The sequence below is a fragment of the Scatophagus argus genome, chromosome 8, assembly GCF_020382885.2.
Source record: "Scatophagus argus isolate fScaArg1 chromosome 8, fScaArg1.pri, whole genome shotgun sequence".
Lineage (NCBI taxonomy): Eukaryota > Metazoa > Chordata > Actinopteri > Scatophagidae > Scatophagus > Scatophagus argus.
The window spans coordinates 6,447,105-6,469,647 of NC_058500.1; the positions used below are offsets into that span (position 1 = coordinate 6,447,105).

At 40.7% G+C, this 22,543-nt stretch overlaps 1 protein-coding gene across 3 annotated transcripts; it reads right to left on the minus strand.

Moving 5' to 3' along the window:
- Nucleotides 1-715: 715 nt before the first annotated feature.
- Nucleotides 716-21,298, minus strand: LOC124063490 (FERM domain-containing protein 4B-like). Of its 3 annotated transcripts, none has more exons than XM_046397205.1 (23): nt 21,145-21,297; nt 13,865-13,930; nt 12,819-12,913; nt 12,610-12,702; nt 12,209-12,293; nt 11,783-11,839; nt 11,663-11,685; nt 10,632-10,715; nt 9,764-9,829; nt 9,389-9,446; nt 9,220-9,306; nt 7,610-7,686; nt 7,302-7,440; nt 7,072-7,213; nt 6,693-6,826; nt 6,374-6,490; nt 5,508-5,736; nt 5,366-5,419; nt 5,095-5,242; nt 4,716-4,883; nt 3,721-4,505; nt 2,900-3,038; nt 716-1,640 (listed from the first exon to the last, which is right to left on the minus strand). In XM_046397205.1, the coding sequence occupies exons 2-23, from the start codon at nt 13,928-13,930 to the stop codon at nt 1,604-1,606; spliced, it is 2,883 nt and encodes a 960-aa protein (XP_046253161.1). In that variant the 5' UTR covers nt 21,145-21,297; the 3' UTR covers nt 716-1,603. The 3 variants fall into 3 exon arrangements, with proteins under 3 accessions (XP_046253161.1, XP_046253162.1, XP_046253163.1); XM_046397207.1 differs by lacking the exon at nt 716-1,640 and adding an exon at nt 1,667-2,543 and having other exon boundaries at nt 21,145-21,298; XM_046397206.1 differs by lacking the exon at nt 4,716-4,883 and having other exon boundaries at nt 21,145-21,298.
- Nucleotides 21,299-22,543: the final 1,245 nt, after the last annotated feature.

The following is a 22,543-nucleotide window of genomic DNA, read 5'->3' on the forward strand; positions in this document are numbered from 1 at the left end:
TCCTCCCAGTGTTCCAGAGCTTTATAGAAGATATAGCCTTTAAAGTGCTGCACAACAACAAAAACATGAAATAGAGCTAGAACAGGAAATTTGTCTGTAGAGAAACGGACACTAACATTTGGAGAGAAGACATTTCTTCTGACCTGACTCTGGTTCATTACTCAAAGCACAGCTTGAAATCCAGACCCTGAAAATCCATGCTTTATTTATGTATGAAATAAAAATAAAACTAGTTAGTAATAGTTTATGCTAAGCCACGTTAACCAGCTGCTAGCTGTGGTTTCATATTTACTGAACAGATGTGGGAGTGTTGTTGTTGTACTCTCAGCAAAAAAACAAATATACTGTATATAAGCACATTTCCCGAAATGTCCAACTATTCGTTTAAGAATTATTCCTCAGTTCACCCCAAAATTAAAAATACATATTTTTCCTTACCTGTAGTGTTGTTTATCTATCTAGATTGAGATTATAAATCTAAATGGCTGTTTTCTCTAGAATACAATGGAACTAGATGGCACATTGTTTGTGTTCCTCAAAGTACCAAAATAATACAAGCTCACACTCAACAGCCTTGTCTCTTTCCAGAAATTATGAACTGGTTACTCAAGAAAATCCACATTTTTGATTCTGGGGTGAACTGTCCCTTTAATAACAGAATCTGAACCAGCTGTTTACCAGCCACACAAGCCTTTCAAGACAGTGACAACAGCTGTTTATGTGTCACACATGTATTTATTCACATCCTTGTTCCCAGTGGAAAATATTTTATGACAATATCTAACAACATATGACTACACACTGACTGTACAAATGCATGAGAAAACAAACAACAGGACACAGATATGTTGTTTTTTTTTTCGGCAGTGGTCTTTTGTTAATATAAAAGAAGTTCTTATAAAAAAAAACAAAACAATATTCTTAACATGCATTTTTAAACACATTACGGCACCACCAAAGACAAATGGGTCTATAAACACTGACATAATACAATCTGTTTCAAAGTCTACTGAAAGGAAGAAATGGAAATTCATTGAAGAGACAGTCTGCTGATCAAAAAACAAATGATGAATCCAGTTGTTGTCATTTTGTCACATTGTGACAGCGCTCAAGCTTTGTTTTTGATTTGGTTGTTTTATTTAAGACTATTTTTGTCATACATACTGAGATGAAAGTAGTGAAAATTATTTTTTATTCTATAACCTACTGTTTTGTATAAGGCTGTAACTAATTCCTCTTAAAATACACTGGTAAAAACATGTTGCCTTTTTTTTGTTTCTCTAAAACACAATAGGGTTTGAATCCAGTGTGGTTGTGCAACATCTTTAATTTTCTGACACATTCTCATCTGCCTGTACAATCCATCCAATCCAAGGCACATGGGAAAGTCATTCAAGAGTGTCATCACTGTGTTCAGAGGTTACTTTAACATGAGGACAGTGTACACAAAGACTGCCAAAAACCTAACACGCATACATCTCCCAAAAACACAGTTATGGCAGCAAAAAAAAAAAAGTCTGTGTACAGCCTGTGTTTCAACTTCATCCCCTTCATGTGCTGCTGGCCATGGCTTTGTTTGTGCCAAACTTTGGTTTGGTCCTTTTCAGCGGATACTCATATAGCGTCCGTCCAGATAAAACCTGTAAAGGCAGCAACAAAAGATATGTCAGATCTACGGTTATTAAACTGTTTGAGAACAGAGAACACATGACTGAACCTTGTGAAAAAAAAAAAAAAAACTGGAATGGAAATGGAAAGTCAATACAACAAAAAGTCCACGGTACTTTGTGAAGGAATTTCAGCTTCATGCAGAAAATGGAAACTTCCTAATTTTAGAAAGGCTAGCAGCTCATTGTCAATCGGTCAAGCCATCACTTTGATCTAGAGTCTAGAATTTCAACTACGGGACAGATTGGCATGAAATTAGATTCAAATATTCACATTGAAATCTTTTTGTGTGAAACGTCTTGACAGCTACTGGATGGACTGCCATAAACATGCTAACCTGCTACTATCTGATAATATTAGCATACTAACATGCCAAGCTACCACGGTGACCATGGTGAACAGGAAACCTGCTAAACTCCAGCATGTTAATGTTGTCACTGTGCTGCAGTTAGCATGCCTGCTCTGCTTAAATACAGCCTCAGAGAGCTGCTAGCATGGCTGCTGACTCTCTGCAGAATCTTGTTAATCTCAGGTATATCCTTGTCTTCATGTACACATGACAGGTGCATGATCATCAAGATAATGAGTGAAACTTTTTTAAATGCAAAAGTAAAATAATCAGCACACCATAATGGTAAAATGTGGATGATTTGATAAAATAGGTTACACAGGAGGAACACAGGAATGAAGATGAGATGTCTGAATGGAGATGACTGGCAACACACCACAAAGAAGCCCACTCTGTTTGGTCTCACCCTTAAGTGCGAGACTGGCTCTCTGACGGTTCATCTGTACTAGTGGCCTCAGAGCCAACCACCTCAACTGACTCAGATTTTTTAGGCATTGTGTCAGACACTTTGTTTTCTGGAGAAGATCTGCACACATGAGCATTAGTCAGAAGTCAAGAACAAAAGGAGGAGAGGCAGGAAGAATCAAAGACAGTCCTCATGGTTAATTTTTTTTTTTTTATGAACTAAATAGTTTCACATCACACAAGCAGAATGAAAGATAAGCAGAACACAAAGCAAAAGCCTTAAATTCAACAGAGAGGCATTGAAGGAAACAGAAGAGACACTGATGTGTGTGCCCGCCACTGAGCATCGACAGCAGGGACCAGCATTTTATCTGCTTTTCCACTAATAATTAAACTGAAAGAACAACTTCAAATTGTCTGTGAGTGACTCACTTCCTCTTGCATCCACAGTTCACTTTGGAGATTTAGCAAACTCACCTATTGTGTGTGTGACCGCGGGCGTACGGAGAAGAAGGAGCCCCAGGATGTGGGTACTGAGGCATGTCGGGTGAATCGTACTCTGTCAGGCCGACTGCCAGCTGGTTGCGCCAGTTGCCTGTGCTTTCCACTGAGGACACTGCAAACAAAACAAAAGAAACAACGCTCAGCTAACTCTGTAGTGATTGCTGTTATTGGAAAGTCCATCTTAACATCACTGCTGGAGAACAAAACACCCTTTACATGATATGGCATTATGGTATTACAGGCCTTTTACTGACAATTCACATGGAAATACATTCACATTTTTGCACCAGTATCCTAAAACTGAATTATACTTTTTATGTTTTAATAAATTAGAGCTACCAGTTTATGGAACTCATGTATAACAGTTACATTCAGTACAAACAGCTAGAAATTACATGTCTTTGCCGAATTTGTATAATGTGAACCGAAATGTAAAAGATTTATTATCAGTTAAATTTGTCTCTATTGGAAATTTTTTCATGCAATATTTTTTCATTTTTCTTGTGTCACACAAAATGAGGAGGGAAATATTTAATTTCCTATTTAATTTCCTCCTATCTGGTTTTATCATGACTACATATTTCTTAAATTCAGATGACTGTAAGAGTCTCTGAAGGTTTTGGACATAGATTAGGAACACAAATTTGTTGTTAAATGACTCTGTTAAGTCAAGTGTTTTTCTAAAACAAAGCTGTTTCTGTCTGTGACTGTAATGACTGACTCAATGAATGTGTGCATAGTAATAAATTAGCTAATGCTAAAGCTTCTTTTTTCCCGTGAGGACATCATCTTACCTGATGAAAAGGAGGTGGTTCTGCTGGAGTGGCTGAAGGCCGCTGGCATGGTCTGGTAGCCCAGGCTGAGCTGAGAGCCGCTGTCAAAGTCATATCCAGTCAGCATCCCCCTGCCTCCCTCCCTGTGGCCCTTGCTCCGATGGTACCAGCCTTTCAGATGCTCCGCCACCAAGGCCTTCTGCATGTTTTTGGCCAGCAGCTCATTTCTGGGTCCCTCTCTGTTCCGTGGTGGCCTCACTGTTGCGTAGGGATTCTGGGAAAGACTATCTGCCCTGTCGCTGTTGTAGTGCCTGAATCTGTCATGTCCATGATACCCATTCATTTGGTAAGAAGGGTTCACGTTGTAATGGCCTTCTACTTCATTCTCATACACATAGGCACCGTTAGTGTAAGGCTCCATGTCCGCGCAGGGGTAGCCGGCGACGTAGTAGGCACTGGGCGCATAGTGTGCTGAGGTCTCACATGAATAACTACAGCCAGAATGGTGCTGGACCAAGTTGGGCATACTCCCGGTATTTCCATACACTTCCACCTTCCTGTGGAGACGATGCATGGTTGAGGATCGGGAGTCCAGTGTACTGTAGTGGGAGTTGGCTGCCCCGCAGTAGTCCAGACTCGACTGGCTGGTGTAGGATGAGCAATCCTCTAACACTTCTGTGCTGTTGCTGCGGTGGGCTGGTGACAAGATAAAGATGGGCTTCTCTGAGTCGGTGTCTTTTCTTAACTGGGGCTGTGACTCCAGACTTCCGCTGCGATGCCGAAAGCAATGAGGAGACCCTTCCGACCTGGAGGAAAGGGCACAACTTTTAAACTCCTAAAACAACAAAACAGTTAAGGAATAATATTCAATGATGTATTAGTTAAATTAAACGCTATGGATTTGTATGAGAGGTTTGCTTAAAGGTTAGGGGGTGAGAGAGAAGCAGGGATTTGGTTGGAGTTGCTGTTGAGTACAATGAAGGAGTTGTTGGGAATAATGCAGGGGGGCATCACACCTGAGCTGGCTGCTGCTGTAGGCATTGCGGGTCATAACCGGGGTGGGAGGCATGCTGCGTGGATCTCTGGGAGGTCTGGGAAGAGTTTTATAGGGACTACTGTGGGTGGACGAGACCTCTCTTGGGTTCTGGTAGAAGTGGGAAGCCTCCTGACCTTCAAAAGCTAATCTAAAAGGGTGTGGTAATAGGAGAGAACCAAGAAAAAAAAAAAGAAATAAAGGGGATGAGATGTGAGGAAAGGAATGAGGCTGCAAACATGAAAAGGCAAATATTACTTTGCCAAAACATGATATCATTGCTTCATTCCAAGAACAAGTCAGCCTATCAATGAAATCAAATGTTGTGAAACAAGTTAGACATCACTAAAGACTCGGGGCACCTTGTGTGGTTCTTGCTGTGGTGATTTTCCCTTGGAGATCCCTGTCTGTCCGCATCATATTCTGCTCCGATTGATCGCAGCGGACTGAGCTGAGGAGAACCTTGCACCGAGCGTGATCGCGGCCTCTGACTGACACCATCTGAGTCATCTAAACACAAAGACAACCCACAGAAACGATACTGACACTTTTGCTCTTTTAGAAATAATAATAATAATAATAATAATTAATATAGCAGGTCAAATGTACCACAATGTGTGTTGTCTGACTCACCATCGTCCATTGGGAGACTAGACAGAGAGCTACAGTCTGAACGGATGAGTTCATCTGGAGAAAGAGAAAGTAACTCCATGTTACTGTTAATATGGCTAACCGATAACTCAGCAACACAGATCCCGATCATCCCGCGCTGTACCTGCAATGATCATTGATGCCCGCTGTGTGGGCTTCTTCCCCTTCTTGATTCTGTACTGGTTCATCTCATCCTCTATCTGCTGGAGTTTGTGCATGGCATCCAAACAGTTTCTCCTCCTCTTCTTCTTCACTGTTTTGCACAGTTCTGGCTCATTTGCAAGCTTTTTAGCCGCCTCCACAATCTTCTGCTGCAGGGCAAATCTGCTTTCCAGGTTTCTCAGGATGGGATCCTGCACAGCACACAAGCAGCACATCCCCAGAGACAACAGAGAGGAATAAGACTTCTGCTACACATTTAGATAACAGCCACTGAACCTAATAACTGTCACCTGCTTTCCCTTATTCTTTTAAAACTTGTTCAAGACTAAATGGGATGAGGACTTAATGTAAACTTGACTTTATTGTTTTTTTTTAGAGTAAAGAACAAAATGCAATAATGTTGTGTCCTGGAATTTAGCAGCTGAATGCACTTACGGAGTAACTAGTAAATTTGTTGGGAACTATTTTCAACTGTGGTTTTGGCGTACTAGCAATCATTTGCGGCATCAGAACAATAAACCGAAAAATAAACTACAGCGGCCATGTACAACGTAATGAAGAAATGTCACCCGGTGCAACAGTGTGACTCACTGACAGAGGAATAAGATCAAGCTTTGGCTGCACGCACAGTCCTTGTTAGCAGCACCAATTCATTTTTGGCTGTTTTCTTTTAGGGGAATTTGTTCTCAATTAAACAAAAAGGATAATACAACCAAAACATATCCTTTAAACTCAAAAAGTACATTCATTATAAAGTACGTGATGTACAAAAAGATAAGGTATGAATTGCTGCTGTTTTTGATTAAAGTGTACCAGCTGAATACAGACCTCATTGTAGGGGAAAAGGTCATCTAACTTGAAAGCAGTGCCAACTCTCCGTCTGACTTGTGGCAGTCTCTCACCTGACGAGAGGGGATACTCCTTTGGCAGCTTGCCAGTAAGTTCCTGAAAGCACAAAACAGAAAGGCCCCTAAACAGTTAGATGAACTGGACCGGAACAGCAGAAACCATCAATCTGCCCACCGCACAGCAGCAGTTAAATAATGCAGCTGACCAAATGTGGCTATTTAGAAAAGATTTATATGAGCCTTGCAAAATACAGTGTAGCACCAATTCAGGAGATGTGAAGCACAAACTGGTTTCTCACCGCCTCTCTCAGGCAAATCTTCTTCAGTTCTTTTGTTTTCTTGGCCAAAATATCTTGGATCTCCTGCTCTTTTTTTCTCAGCTCAGATAGTTTCTCCTTCTTCTGTTCTTCACTCATTTCAGAGTCTGCAGAACCTGTGAAAATAACAATCTGTGTATTCTTGCCAACGTAGCATACTGCAACCCTAAATCTAATAATTAGATCCATGCTATGATACTGTATGCGATATCAACTTTTCATTATCTTTATTTCTTAATTCCCAAACAGCTCAATGTTCATACTTCATAGTGCGAAATATGACCTGAAATGTAAAACACGAACTGTAAAAACATGAACTTAACAGACACTTGCTTCATGAACTGAAATAACAACAATCAACCTGTAGACACCAGGCTCCCATTGCTGGCTGTTATTAAGTTATTCTTCAAGCAAGCGTCTCCCAGTCTGTTTATTTTCGCTCCTCCGTGCTCTGTGAGATCCATGGCAATTTCCTCCAAACTTCTTGCTGTTCCCAGTTTAGCCTAAAAGAATTCAGAAGAAAACAAAGATTAGTGGATGGGTAACTCGGTGGTAAAAGTAACATAGTAGTGACTGATAACTCCCACTTACTTTGCTTTGCTTTCTGTCCAGATAGAACTGGTGCTGGCTGATGGCCATGACCCAAATGGTTTTGATCAGAGAATGGCTGGCATACCACGTGTGGATGAGTAGTCCTGTCTGTCCGAAGGTGCGCTTGGTAACTGCTCTCCTGTTGCAAGAACAGAGGAACAGAAAACACGGGGTTGAGTCTGAGTAAAAGCCACAGTGATCTGAATGATCTCTGAGCATAAATGCTCAGAAAGAGCAGGTAAGAATAAAACAAAAAAAAAAATCAACTGGTACATTTAGTCACTTAAAGAATCCTTCTTGCTGCTCACCTGTGTGGATCATTAACTTCTACTGCAAATTTCTTCTCCCGAAAGTACAAGTTTTCCAGCTGTTTCCACTGGTAAAGCTATTGGGGGAAAAAATGGGATATCTGATCAGGAAAATTGATTTTATGCTCTGTAACTCACAACCTGAAACGCAGAGAGACGAGCAGCAGTGCAAGGCTTTAAACTTAATCAATCTGTGTCTTCAGTGCCGGTGGATATTTACATGGCACGGCCATGACCTTCACAACTGACATCACATAAACTATTCAGAAAAAAAAAACGTAGCGCAGGTGTTTAGGTTAGCGTGTTTCAACCACAGTCATTTAAAAGCCAGACTGTAACATGAACTGTCATTACAGTCTGGGCCGCCTGGCATGCCAGGTCTGCAATAATGCAGGTGTTAGAGTGCGAAGAATGACACAAAGCAACATTACACAAAGACTCATCGCTGTATACAACACTTTCCATGGCTCACTGCGTTTATCCCCCTATCACCCAGGTGCTCACTGACACTAACAGCCTGATATGAACAGTCTATTTGGTTCAGTGACTCACAGTGTGTCTGGACAAGATCTGGATGAGACACAGTGTTCAACAGACAGCACATAGAACAGTATATTGCATGTCGATGTTGTGGATCACAGTGCTGCTCCCTGCTTAATGCTCAGTAATAAGTGCAGAGAGGCACACAACAGTTTTAACAGCAGTAAAAAAAAAAAAAAAAACCCTGGTTAGAAAGATTGATCGATGATTTAAATCAATGTACAATTGAATAAATCTTACAAAGAGGACAAAAGCTCAGGCTACTTGCAGTTTAGCTTTCAAAGCTGAAGTGTAGTATTCATTCTTACCGGAATAATAGATGTTCACAAGTCTATTTTCTTAGTTATTAAATCCTCTCTGGCAACACAAATACATATTTTGTGCCTCCTCCTGTCAGTTCTTGACTTGTCTCCTCAGGTATTCTCAGAACATGCGTGATAACTCCCCAGTCCAACCCCTTTGCCATTGACATCACCAGCACACTCCCTCCTCTCCTCCCTAAAACACACAGCTGCCTGCACACAGCTGGCCCGCTTGCACAATTTTGGAACTCGGTAGACAAGCATGGATTGCAAAATGTCGAGCAATTACCCAGCTTGAATAGGAAGACAGTGCCAATAAACTGGTGTGAATTGTTCTGAAGTTTCTATTCTACAACAGCGCTGCACTGCACCCAGCTTGACAGGTACACACTGGATTCACAGATAGGACAACATAGCTGACAGATCACTCACATGGGTGTTTCTCCTATCAAGTCACAAGCTAAAACAACACAATTGGAACAAGAAAAGCAGGTTCAAACCGCACTGTAGGTATGATTCCCAAAGACCTTCATACAAAACTCTCGAGTCTCATTAAGGCAAGCTGTCAGAGCTCTTTAGACAGAGATTTTGCTGCAGGTTTTCAAGTCTGGCCTCGTCTGCAGCAGCTGAAGTCCAGTCTTTGTGAAATAAATGATGCACAGATTAGAGCCAGTGAGTCACAGCAGCAGTCCTTAAACATGCCCTGAGATAGTGAAGCAGAGAAATAGCCGGGGTCATTTTAGAGATGGAACTGCAGGAAATATTTACCTTTCGAGGCTTTAATTTATCCTGCAGGTCATACTGGCCAATGCCCTTATAGCTGATTCCAAGCCACCATGGGATCCCTTGTTTATCCTGTGATGCAAGAGCACAGCTTGATGATTGTCTCAGTTTTAGATGGAACAGCTGTCACTAATAATCACAGCAGAAGGCCTACCTTAACTTCATAATAATGCACGCCATACGTGGGTAGCGATTCCACTAACGTCAAATACCTAGAACAAAAAGATTTTTCTCTGAAAACCACCAGCTGTTTTTTTAACATGTGCATGTGGTTTACCTTGGGAATGTGAAAAGACAGAACTGGCAATTTGATCTCTTTCCAGTGAATCAGTGTGATTCACTGGACGGTGAGAGGAGCTATTGATTTCTGTCAGATGATGAGAAAAGGAGTGCCAGAGAAAGAGAGAAGGAGAAGGGAGGACTAATAGAAGTGAGAGGAAGATTAATGAACTTTAAAGCTCCTTTAACACTCATTGTCTTATTATAAGCAACCAAATGCAGCCAATACACATTTTACTTTAACACTTACTGTACAATGGCCTGTCCGCGGGACACTCCTTTCAGCTGTTTATAATATTCAATCACTCGATCCTCACTGCAAAGTTACACAAGCAAGACCGTTTTTTACTGACGCACATTCTCACATCAAGCCAGGTGTATGTTATATGTACTTTATGTAGCTCCATAACTGACAAAATGTAGTGAAATGTCATCAGAAATATAATGGAATAGCTACATGATTGGGTAAATAAGTAAAATGTAGGAGTGTAAAAAGAAAAAGGCTTCAAACTTCATTTAATCTCCAATCAGTTTGCTACAAACAACTTTACAGCAAATATTTTGACCAGTTGATAAGATGAAATTGCGTGTGTTGCATCAGCATCCCACAGCGCGCACACACATTGATTGTTCCTGTTTTTTAAAGCACTGACAACATTTTCAGTCTAAATAAATCAGGCTTTTAACTGTGAAAAGCCTCTCATTTTGTCCATGTTCTTATTTGGTGAAAAAGAAAATGTGACACTGATGAGGTGTTCGTGTACGAGAATTTCTTATTTCATTTAATATGGAAAATGAGGAGACTGTGATGTCCTCAAAAAAATGTGACAAGATGCCCTGTTCTCCCCTACGCATGAAGAAAACAGAATGTGTTGCTTGGGAAAACAGAGTTAAAAACAAATTATTAAATGTGTGCCAAGACCATATAAAAAAGGAAAATGAAGGAGTTGGTAAAATAAAATGAGCTAGATTACATTTATCTTAATGCAAATGTGTATAATGCTGCTGCATACAAACACTTACTAAAAACAGTCAATGTTTTGAAGTCATCAGTCGTGCATTACTTACAAGACATTAGAGTAGGCAAGATTTCAAATAAGCATTTCCTGTAAGCATACCAGTATGCAAGTGACGGGTGTTCCTTGAGCACTTTGGTGGGAAGAGTTGGTAGTTTCTTCAAATCGGCTCTTGTGTTTTCATCACTGAAACAATGAGTTAAAATCACGGTGACAACAGCTCTGGGATCAACACATAATATGCAGTTTCAAAAAAGTACATTTTTAAAAAGTCTATAAAATTATTAGTAGAGTACTGACAGTGGTAGACCTAGTACATTTACTCAAGTACTCTCTCGAAGTACATTTTGGAGATTTTACTTGAGGATTTCAGTATTTTGCACTTTACACTTCTACTCCACTACATGTCAGAAGCAAAGTTTGGCATTTTTTTCGACTTTTACATTAATCTGACAACAGATGTGACAACAGATTTTGACATGTTCGTGTTGTCGAGAATAATCACCTAACAGCACATAAAGTAGATACAATTATTACCCCAAGTTGCTGCATCATTCAAAATGCTCCATTCACATTCTTGCACTAGTACTATTAATCTGATAATATAATACGGAATAAAATCTTTTTAAAACATTTTTAACAGACCCATTTTGCCGATAATACATACTGTATATAGTTTTACATGTAACTTTTGCTTTTATTTAAGTAACAGTTGTGAATACCACTGTCAGTTACATTTTGTATACATTTGAAAAATATATTTCAGTGAAACAATGTCTCTTTTCCTAAACCATCTTACTTCATCAGCTGGTCAGAACCATGTGGCCTGACCTGCAGTGTGTGAACACTGCAGTACAACTTAACAGGGGACTCCTGTTAAACACAGATAATGGTTGCTCTCTGCGACGTAACTGTGTGTCTGTTCTGCAATACTTGGCTTCTGTCAGCACCGTGAGAGTCATTAGTTGCCTGGTGCTAGCTTCTCAGCAGTCTGTGGTGAGCCTCATAGAGCACTGCTATTGATCTTTGTTGTCTGCACACCGGAGAAACAAGTGACCTATTGAATGTCTTTGCTAAAAGCTCACTATTAACTTGTTAAATACCTCTTACCCAAGCTGATAAAACGCACTCACCTTGTGTAGTCTCCATTCGCCTCCTAGGGATAGAGAACATATCTTATCAGATCACATGCTTTAAAATGATTTAAGATGCAACAATTAATGCATGCATGTGAGACTATTAAAAGCATTAACCTGCAAGGCATTTGCAGCTAACTTGAAGACGTTCTCACTTTCCACTTCTATGATCTCCTGGAAGGCACAATAGATCAACAGGGGGGAAGAAAAAGAAAAGAGAGATGCAGAAAATGTGGTTCTGGTGTAAAGCTTTCAAGATCCAAACATAGAACCTCCTCTACAATAACCTCTACTTATTCTCAAAATGAACCCATGTGTTTTTTTGTTTTTTTTGTTCTACTTTCTTAGACTGTTTTCTTTTCTTCTCTCTATTCCAGCCAGCAGAGTGAGAAAACTATGCCCTGCAGGCATTGTCTGCCGAGCTGAGGTGCCACAAGGGTCCAGAGACAGTGAATCATCAGGGAGCTGCTCGGCTAGAAAACAACTAGCAGAATCATTTTTCATTGCTTCAAACCCCAGAATAGCAAGAGGAAAAACACTTACATTGTAGACGGCAGATTTTGCATTCAGGTAGAAAAGCTCCACTGTTATGATGTCCTTGAGCTGTGTTATGTTTTCTACATAAAACCTGTGGAGGATAAAAGCAGATGCATACGCAAAAAAATTTAAGGGTTAAACTGAGTTAACTTGTCACTGTGCAGTTTAGGAAGTCCTCCATTTTTTCTTTGCCTCAGCAGTGATTGCGTGAGTTATGTGGGTGAGAGTTCATGATGATGTGCAATAGCCTGAAAACCGGTGTGAAGACAATCAGGAAGGTAATGTTTTTATCATAGAATCACCCTGGACATGTTGTTGACAGCTGCACTCCACAAAGTAGTGCTCCCTGCTGGAGAGTATGAGAACTGCATGACAAAATAAATTATTATCATTATTATTATTATTACCTGACCAGGAAGTTGAGGGCAATGGGCTGGGACTTCTTTGAAAAGTCATGTTCAAGAACTCTTCTGTCCATCTGCAACCACTTACGCTGACCACTGCAAAACAGACTGAAGCATCAGGAACTTGTATTTCATCACACATGCACACACATACGTGGACAGCTGTAAATATGCAGACCACCGAAGAAAAATAAACCTGACAATTTACATACTTGTCATCAAAAAACGCGAGTCCAAAGAATTCCTTCTCTTTGAGGTTGAAGTGGGAGGACACCAAGTCGAGGAGTTCGTACGACAGCAGCTTAGGCTGAGGAAGAAGATTCAAATTTAGTTGGTAACCTGTTCTGATACTAAATATCAGGTAACCATTTCTGGTAAAAATATTTCAAACAGTTTTACTGGTTAATGTGTTATGGAACAGTTGAGGACTTGTTTTTTTTCTGTTGCTTCCTTCCCACCCAAGAGAAATAAGCCTGCAGCTAGAGAGCAGGCAGCAGTACCAGAGTGAGCGTTAATGTTGTGCTGAATGACACTTCAGAGCAAATACTCCTAACCCACGTCATCATGCTGAAAGGTGATGTTCACGCTCATTAGATACTCATATATTTGAGAGGAACATGATGGAGAAAGCATACCTCCTTTCCAATACTTTTCTAATACATTCTCACTGAAAACATACCACATTACATTACAGAAACATCCCTATGACATTTTTACTTCAAAACCTTCAATGGCAGATTTTTTTTTTTTTTGCCACTTTGAAGGACAAGAAGCAAGCCTGGCATTTTCTAAAAGGGTCCCCATCATTGCCAGACTTCTATGTTAAACAACCACTTGTTTACATGTGCAGCAGATAAAGACACACGTTAGCATTTATTTGGTTTTGTTGTTTCTGGTCAGCTGAATAAAGTTCAGTGTTCACTGATTAGGTTGCAGCCGATTCTTGATAGAAACATCTTGCTCTTCAGCTGGAAAACACCTCTTAATGTTCACCTGCTAGATGCTAATAGTGTCTACCTGTCTTTTGGTGCTGCGTGCTGCTGCCAAAATTAATAATAAGACAGCTGTGAGTGTGAACCACACAAAAAGTCAGTTTGAAAACCAAAACAAGCTAAAGTCATTCAAGCTGATAGGTGATATGCTGATAGGAGATAAATCTTTATGGGTTGGTCATTTCCAGCAACCCCTTTCACATTACACATAGTCAGTGGATTATCACATACTGATAATTGTCACTTTAAATCAGGAGTACTGATACCTGAACCAGCAGCTCTAGCTTCCTGTCATCCAGCAGCTGCACTTGGCACAGTCTGCCCTCAGTCATCTGTAGGAGAAAAGAAAAGAGGAAGTTCAAGGCTTGTGGCACAGATTACAAAGCTGTTCATCATCACGAGGAGGCACAATGACGACAGGTGTTGGTTGTGTATTGGTTTCACTTTTGCAAACATGACTGCGGGGAGCACATAAGCCCTGAAAGGTATGAGATGAGTCTCATATTAACTACCAGTACCAAATTGAGCAAAGGCAGGAAAAAAAAAAAAAAAAACAAACAAAAAAACCACTACACTGACGTTGTTAATGACAATAAAGCCATTGTCTCAAGGATTTGTTGCCATAGCAACAAAAGGAAGGATTTGAAGCTCATTTTGAACCTTTTACTCTTTCAGTCTCTTAGCCTTTCCAGCTTTGAAGAAATAAACAGTATTTGAGTGTTTCCATTTTATACTCGACTGCATTTCAGGGGGAATTAATGTATTTTTTTTACTCAGCTACTCCTATTTTACAGTTATAGTTAGGTATTTAAGTAAATATTTCACTTACACAGTATATGATTATATAAAATATGATCTACCCCAGAATAAATAAAATCTGTGTCGTATTCACAAGTTACTACATTAAAATTCTGTTCAGACAGCCATGCAATATAATAAACATAAAAAGTAAAAGTAAAGTAAAAGATCTACTAAAAGATCTAGTAAAAGAGTACTTTTCAACCTGTTTGGTAAAACATTCATGCACAAGTTCCAACCCTCGCAAATTGTTTATAGCAGTAAACCGCAACCTCATATCACAATCTGACTGAACACAGCATCCATTAAATCGACTTTGCTCCGCTACTCAAACCCACACGATAAAAGAGAGATCATGTTTGCTTGTGGAAGATCATTTTGACCACACTGCCCTTCCAACAACAACCCGGCTCAACACAGAATCACCCTGACCTACTATAGTGACACGGAAAGCACTATACACTCCATAAGTTAACTAGCCAGTAAAACTGACAGATTGAGGTTGACCAGTTTCACGACAGAACCTGCTCACAAACTGAAAAAAACAAAAACAAAAAAACACACATCAGATAAATTCAACTGCCTCTTCATCTGACAGAATGAGGCTGATCACAACTTCTAACACTTGGAGTGAACGGAGCAGCTGCTGTACCTGGTAAACCTCTCCAGGGAGAGTGCAGGTGTGGACGCATCCCTGACCAGATCTCATCCCTCACAGCGAGTCTCCTCTTGGACCCAGAACAGGAAAGTGTTAGCTCTGACTGAGCAGCACCAGACGATCAGGATTAAGCTTGTTCCCGTACAGATTTTTGACTGAAAGAACAGGCCTTATAGCTGTGTGTGCTGACGGCTTACACAGCGCAGCCAGTTTATGAGAAATCAACAGCCGACTGAATGAGGGCAGGCCGGGCTGGACCGCTGGCTGCACTTCAGGGTTTACTGATTTTTAATATGAACAACTGGGGTCAGACTGGGAAGTTAAGGGCTCAGTAACAGCTTGTTATATTGTCTGCTAATACAGTTTAATTTCCTGAGACATTTGAAACACTTAGTGTGCTGTGGCAGATTCGCCACCAAAGCAAACAACACAAAAAGGCTTTACTTTACACACACTCTCTACCTCTCATTTATCCCTTTGCCACATTGCACTAATAAATGATTAAACAAATTTCCCAGCTTCCTGAATGGGGGTGGGCTGGGGAGTTCCAGTCACCTCAGCTTTAAAGGAGCACTTTGTCAATTACAGCCTCTGAATAATGTGTCTGTCCTGTCACCACAGCCATAAATTCTCTTTCATGATCTAAATTAAAAGCGCACATTCAATAAATCCAATTACCTTGGAGTGTGGCCATTCGTGACAATCACCAGGAGTATTATTACATCGATTTGAGTTTGATTTTGTTATGTCTGCATCATGGTGGGGGTCATAGAATATGTCTTCTGTGATAAGCATGACTCCAGGCTGGCATGAACAGTGAAGGAAGTGGCCACTAGATGGTGCAGGGATGGTTATTTTTCAATGTGGAGAAGAAGTTCATTTGGACAAAATGGCCTCTTAAACAAGCATCCATCACTGAGGAATTTTCATAAGTGGTTATTAGCTCTGCAGATGAGAGTCAAATTCAGCTGGGATGACTTGCACTTAAGCAATACAGATGAAGAGAGTGGGAGGAGCAGCCTTGATTTTTAGGAATCTACACTCTTAATCATCTGAGACCTATAATCACAACAAGAATTGCTATTTATATCCGAAGGAGCAAACCAGCAGCCCTGACTCACCCAGCAGTTTCTCTATCACAACACAGAAGAGAGCTTTTGTCGAACACAACAGTCAAAGTTTAACGTTTTGCATGCAATTGATGCTCACCACAACATGCTGGAAACACAGGATGGTATCTTTAAATAGCTTGTTTTGTCAGTCCAACAATCCAGAACTCAAATCTAGTTTACACTCGCATAAGACAAAGAAAAGCTGCCAAACCTCACAGTGGAGAGGCTAGAACTAGCATATAGTTGGGATTTTTGCATGAAAAGTGACTTAAACAATGACTTATATCAGATCACGACAGAGTAATCGATGAATCATTACATCATCTACAAATCTTCATTTGCCATCTCAGGATGTACTTGTATTCGACAGCGCTGCCAAGTGAACCAAACACAGACTATGAAGCCTTAAAAAAAGACTAGCTTTGGACCCTGTGGGGTTAAGACAAGGGGTGAACCTGCATGTAAAAAAAACAAAAAAACATGTAAGGAAGAGATGAAAGACATGTCCGTCTTTGTGTTTGTCTCTCCAGAGACTGGACAGGCACTGGTTGAGTACTGCACCACAGGGTGTGGGTTTGGCTCTAGTCTGGAGTCTGGAGCCTGAGGTTGGCATGTAGACAGCTTGTTATAGTTTGTGCTACAGTGAAACATCCCAGTAGAGACTTGGAGAAGGTGCAGATGTGGCTTCCTTCACAAAGAAACAAAGAGTAGCCATGTTGATCACAGTAAGACCGGTAACATTAAGTTAACGTGATGAGCAGATGTCGTAAACCACAAAGCATGAAAAAAACGAACTTTTATTTTATGTATACCTACCTATTTATCTCCTGTAACAGGAGAATTTCTCTGTCTCCTGAGTAAACTAGCTGTCAGCGTTTAATACGTCACACTGGTTAAATGTCATGTCCAGACTGCAGCCCGTCTTATCTCAGTTTCCCATTTTCATGCATTATTGATGAAGGCTGGTATCACACGCAAGTGAGTGTCTGCTCTCTGTGCTTACATGTTCCTTTGAAGACACCCACTGCAATCGAACAAAGCTGGAAATCATCTCAGTGTGTGCATTCCCACACTATTTTATGTGAGTGAGAAAAGAAATTAACAGGACAAAATATAATTAAACTCAACCCTAAAGTATGCAGCGACCCAATTCGCACCATAAATACAAAGACAAGAAGCCAAGGGGAAATCAAAGTAAAGTCTTCCTGTGAATTCAGGTGACCACAAACAGACTCCCTGACAGGATGTAACATCCAGTACGCTGATGGTAAAGGGAAACACCAAGTTCTGTGTTCTGAGTACATCACAGTTCCTGTGCAGTGAGCAAATGCTTCTCTGTAGCTGCAGCTGATGTGATCAACACCAGAGCCCTGACTGGTAACAACTCAGACCCCTGCAAGATTAATGATGACTTATTTTCATGGGTTCAAATATTTAGAAAACAGTTATTTTTTATTGTGAAATAAGTTCGTTTGTTTGGTTTATATTGTGAGAAAGAAATGACTGAACAAATCCCACTCATATGATGCTTAATAGGTAAGTCTATGTGTGCTGGCAGTGCAAAATTTGTGAAAAAAGCATCAAATTTAAAACTGAGTAGACCGCACAAAGCCCCGGTCTGTGGGCTGAAGGATACAACACAGGATTATCTCAAACCTCATCTGATATCTCATCATGACTCATGTTGCAAGCTATCAAGAGGTATCAGTCAAGCATCATCTCCCATAGAGAAGCAGCCTGTCTGTATGTGATATCCGGAAAATTCATGAACACGGAGAGGCTCACGGACATGACGAAAAAATTAAAAGCTGGAAGAAATATTATTGTTGTTCTTTTATTACATGGTACCTCTGTGACACAACAAGGGCAGGCTGCATCACAGAGGAGTGATTCATGTGAGTGATGTCATCATGCAGTACAAGTTGCTATTTCCACCACAAAAAGGACGTCTACAGAGGCAGCACGACATTGGGATTTATTTTCTCATGGCTGTGCTGCAACTGCAAGCATCAGCACGTACCATAATATTTTATTAGCATCCAGTAGCGGTTGCATCTGCTTTTATCTGTCTGTGCAGGATTGTAATGCAAGCAAGCGCAAAAGCAAAATAAGTACGCATATTCAAGTTAACCTCAGTGACATTTTCATATTACACCAAATTAATTTCCATCATCATCTGTTTGCTCCAGAGCTGCAGATTGCTTGAACTCACAGAGTCTGAGCTGCTGTTGTAAGAACTGACCTTGAGCGATTGTGACAGTGTTAAAATGAAAAAAAGACACATAATCAAAGAAAGAGGCAGTGTGTGCGTTGCTGTTAGCAATGAGAGTACAGCTGAGGATGATGGGAATGTCATGATGTTTACAGTCATATCAGATTAGATAATATTGCTCGAGATGAAACACTGAAGTTTGTAAAATTCACCCTCAGGGGACCATGAACAAAACAGTTTTCAACAAGCTTTCTATCGTGACAGGACATAGGTAGCTGGGTCATGATTTCCAGAAAGACACATTACTCATATTTTGAGTGTAATTCTTCTTTCCAAAAATAATTTTCCCTGTGTCTGCGTGGGTTTTCTCCGAGTACTCTGGAGTGACTGTGGCTTCCTCCCACAGTCCCAAAAACATGCACATTAAGTTAATTGGCTACTCTACATTGAGCAAATGTGAATGTATCAGTGTATGTGACAATCTGTCTTTGTGTGTCAGAAGAAGATGGATGGATGAATTGGACTGATAACATTATTATTTTTAAAAAAAGATATGCCGATAATATCGTTACTGTCCTTTGCCGTTGTTTTTTTCCGCAATAATTCTATAGGGCAAGATAATTATGACGTAGTGAAACTCTGACATCATGACAGCCCTAATTAAGTGCATTCAGTCTCTGGTCTACAGGTACAACACATCATCAAAGGGGGTCATTGCAGTTATCAGAAGCAAAAGGGTTTTTTTTTTTTTGTTTGCTGAGCTTATGCTTTTGGTCTGAAGGTGGTGCTGTAAAGCACATCGAGCTTCCTAAGTGAGTTCAATGTCAAAGTCCTGACTGAATACTACTGGGTCAGTACTGCTAATTCTCAGATAGAGTAAAAAAAAAAAATAAATAAATAAAAATTGTGTTTAACAAAATAACCAGCATGTAGAAGTTCATTCAGATCACATACTCTAAGTTATAGATTTTTAAAAGCTCCAAATGCAACACTGCAGTGCAGAACTGAAATACCTTAAAAGCACACAACAGGAAATAAGACTCTAAACACACAGACTAGCCAGCCAGCAGTGAGCTCTCGGAATTTGGTGACTATAAGCTTTGCCACCAGTTGCCCCCATTCTCTGCCGTTCACACCTGTCACATTGGCACCACTGATATCGCAAACTGCAGTTTCATTACAGAAACCTGCAGTGACTTTCTGCAGAGCTCAGGGACGAGGCACTGAGGCACGAACGTGAATGGGTGGAGAAACTGGAACATGAGCAGATTCTGAACCAAGAAGTGTCGGCAGCACACTCTTAACAGAACAGTGCTGACAGCCGTGTAATCAAGTTATATGGATTGTCTTTACCTGAACTGAAAGCACGTGTCAAGGATCCACTGATCTGGTGAAACTGAATTCAATAATCCACCAGTCTTGGTTTTTACGACAGCTGCCTGTGAAGCTGAGTTCTAACCCCAAATCTTCACCTGCCAGCCTGTTTTGCTTCAGTGATGCTGCCCAGCTTTCACCTCATTATACGTATCAGATTTATTCCCTGTGAGCTAAGTGTATAAATACAAGATTACTTGCTTTATCCAAAAATAGCTCTCTACTTCCCTGCCTCTAGCACATTTCTCAGAAAGTCTCGGGAGGCTTTGATTCCTAAATGGAAGGCTGCCAACTGAGTGCTGAGACATTTATCAGCCTCTGAAATCGACTGTGAGGATGTTCATGAAAACATACATTCAAAGTTGACTGGCTTTTAGTGACTCGCTGCCCTCCAAAAAGAGTCAGAAATGGGCTCACAAAGTCGACTGGTGTGATAAATGACACACAGGACATCCTGTCCAACAAATAACAAGAGAGACAAAGTTTCACGCTGGACACACGTGTCACACAGACGCAACCATCACAACAACAATTCCTGTTTACATCCTTTAAATACACTCAGACATGTGCCTCTTCCTTCAGCTGTAAGATAACATCGCAGCGGGTCACTGTCAAGCCTTGCAGGGCTCATCCGTGTTTCTTTATACGAGTGGTGCAAAAATAGAGATCCAAAACCTGCCAGAACAATACATTTAAAAGAAGAAGGTAACGAGGCCTACCTGCATAAAAACCCTAATAACCAATGTCAAAATGATTAAAAATGTTTGGGCTGGGTCACCAATTGTCACCATAGTTACACAGATACACTTCTAAATGGAAGATGCTAATTATGCACCAAAAAAAAAAAAACATAAAAACATCCAATGATAAGGTAAAGCTTTGGACAGGCGTGATTCACTGTGCTGCAAAAGGGTAGAATGATGAATCATCCAGCATTTTTAATATTCACCCGGTCACACTTCCTATAAATCAATGTATTAAACATAATGCATCTTCATATTGCATTCCAGTCCAACCAATTAGCTTATAAACTACTTTTATTTAACTTAAAGTGCCATAATACCACCTCACGTCGATCAGCAGTGTCCACAGTCTGCCATAATGAGACCAGCCCGTCTCAGGGCCAGTTTCCACTGTGCAGGGAGAACAATGAATGTGCTACAGTGGGCTACTGTACTGCACATGGGTGGTTTCCACCTGAGCCCCCATGACTAGACAGCTGTGTCAAACAAAACCACACTCCTCCTTGTTTTACTGAGGAAACACGAACCCACGCTGTTTTAATTTTAACTGATGCTCCCTCCGCCCGGATCACATGCGTCCATGTCTCTACTTTTGTCTCCTCACAGAGGCGCCTTGAAATCTGCTCCATCACATCATTTGTCGCCTTACCTTTGCAATCCTTATATCCCGCTTAGCTACTGATAGGGAAAAGCCTCTGCTGCATGTCTATCGGTCCCGTTCAGCTGTCTCCCCGGCTGCTTTTGCCAGGGAGGAGAGCCGCCGTGCAGCCGCTGTCCATGTTCACACTCCGGTACTACTGTAGCGCACACACTCGCCTCGTATTGAGCCACATTCACCACGCCTTCACCAGTCGGCTATTATGTGAACATCCCCTTCCTCCCTCCCTCCCTCCTTCCCTCCCTCCTGTCATCCAGCAGCTGCCGGCCGGCCTGGTTCACACTGGATCCCAATAACAATGAAGTGATAGCCTAAAGGCTGTGTGTGTGTGTGTGTGTGTGTGTGTGTGTGTGTGTGTGTGCTGCATCCCTTTAAACAGCATACGAGCTAATGTTTAATTTCACATGATCGTCATATGTACACATTATTTCTCTAACCACTTTTATTAGTCTTTGTTCTCTGTTCTGATCAATACAGCAACCCAGTGTTTTTTTCTTTTCTTTTATGCCGTCTCCATATTGTTACAGTATTCATTCAGACACACATAGTACTCCATATTTAATTTATGGTCTTACTATGCATCCGTTTATTGTTTACTCAGATGCTTATTGGTGGTTACCAGCACAACAGCAACTCTTCCTGGGGTCCAAGTTAAAAATGTACAGTATAGTCAACAAATGTCAGGTACTGTACAGTCAGGTAGTGTATACAAGGGTGTCAGTAAAATACTTTATGTGTGTTCTCACAGTACAAGAAAGGAAACAAAACTTTGGGGAATGCAGAGCGGAGGAGTCCAGAAACAAATCGAAACATTTTTTGCAGATTTGTGTTGTAGACCTGCCATCAAAAATAATCGGCTTAGTTGTTCCTCAAACTTTTTCACTGGATTTTTGAAATACTGCAGCCTATATGAGTGTATACATAAAAGTGTTTTTCACTGGTCTTTATGTTCAGGTGTAGCACAAAGTGACCTTTCCTCTCCTGTCTTGTTCAATAACTGTAAGTACATTAAGAAAGTGGTACGTTTTACTGTATCCTTGTGTACTATTTTAACACCTTTCTTCTCGATACATATAATGACACTGCTGCCTTTTCAGTCTGTAAATACAACTAAAGCGAATTCCAGACAATCCAGTTAACATGTTCTGTTTTAGCCCGGCTGAATGCACTGTGTTTGCACAAAGGATTTTTTCCCCCCCTCAGGTCCATTGACCTGTAGGATTGAAGTGATGAAAAAAGTGAGTTGTCGTGGATGTATTTTGGTACCCGAGACAACTGACAAGACACAGTCATGGTAACCACTGATGTCTTTGGTTTTATCACAATGTGTACATAATGTAGACTGACACTCTGTGACTATTGAAATTGCTTGCTGTATGTCCTGTGCTTT

What these genes read in the sequence shown, in the direction of transcription:
- LOC124063490 (XM_046397207.1), bottom strand. Translation starts at nt 13,930, where the DNA reads ATGACTGAGGGCAGACTGTGCCAAGTGCAGCTGCTGGATGACAGGAAG. An exon ending in CGCGGACAGGCCATTGTACA is followed by an intron (nt 9,447 to 9,763) that starts GTAAGTGTTAAA and finishes TTTTTGTTCTAG; the next exon opens with GTATTTGACGTTAGTGGAAT. An exon ending in TAGTCTCCCAATGGACGATG is followed by an intron (nt 5,243 to 5,365) that starts GTGAGTCAGACA and finishes CTTTGTGTTTAG; the next exon opens with ATGACTCAGATGGTGTCAGT.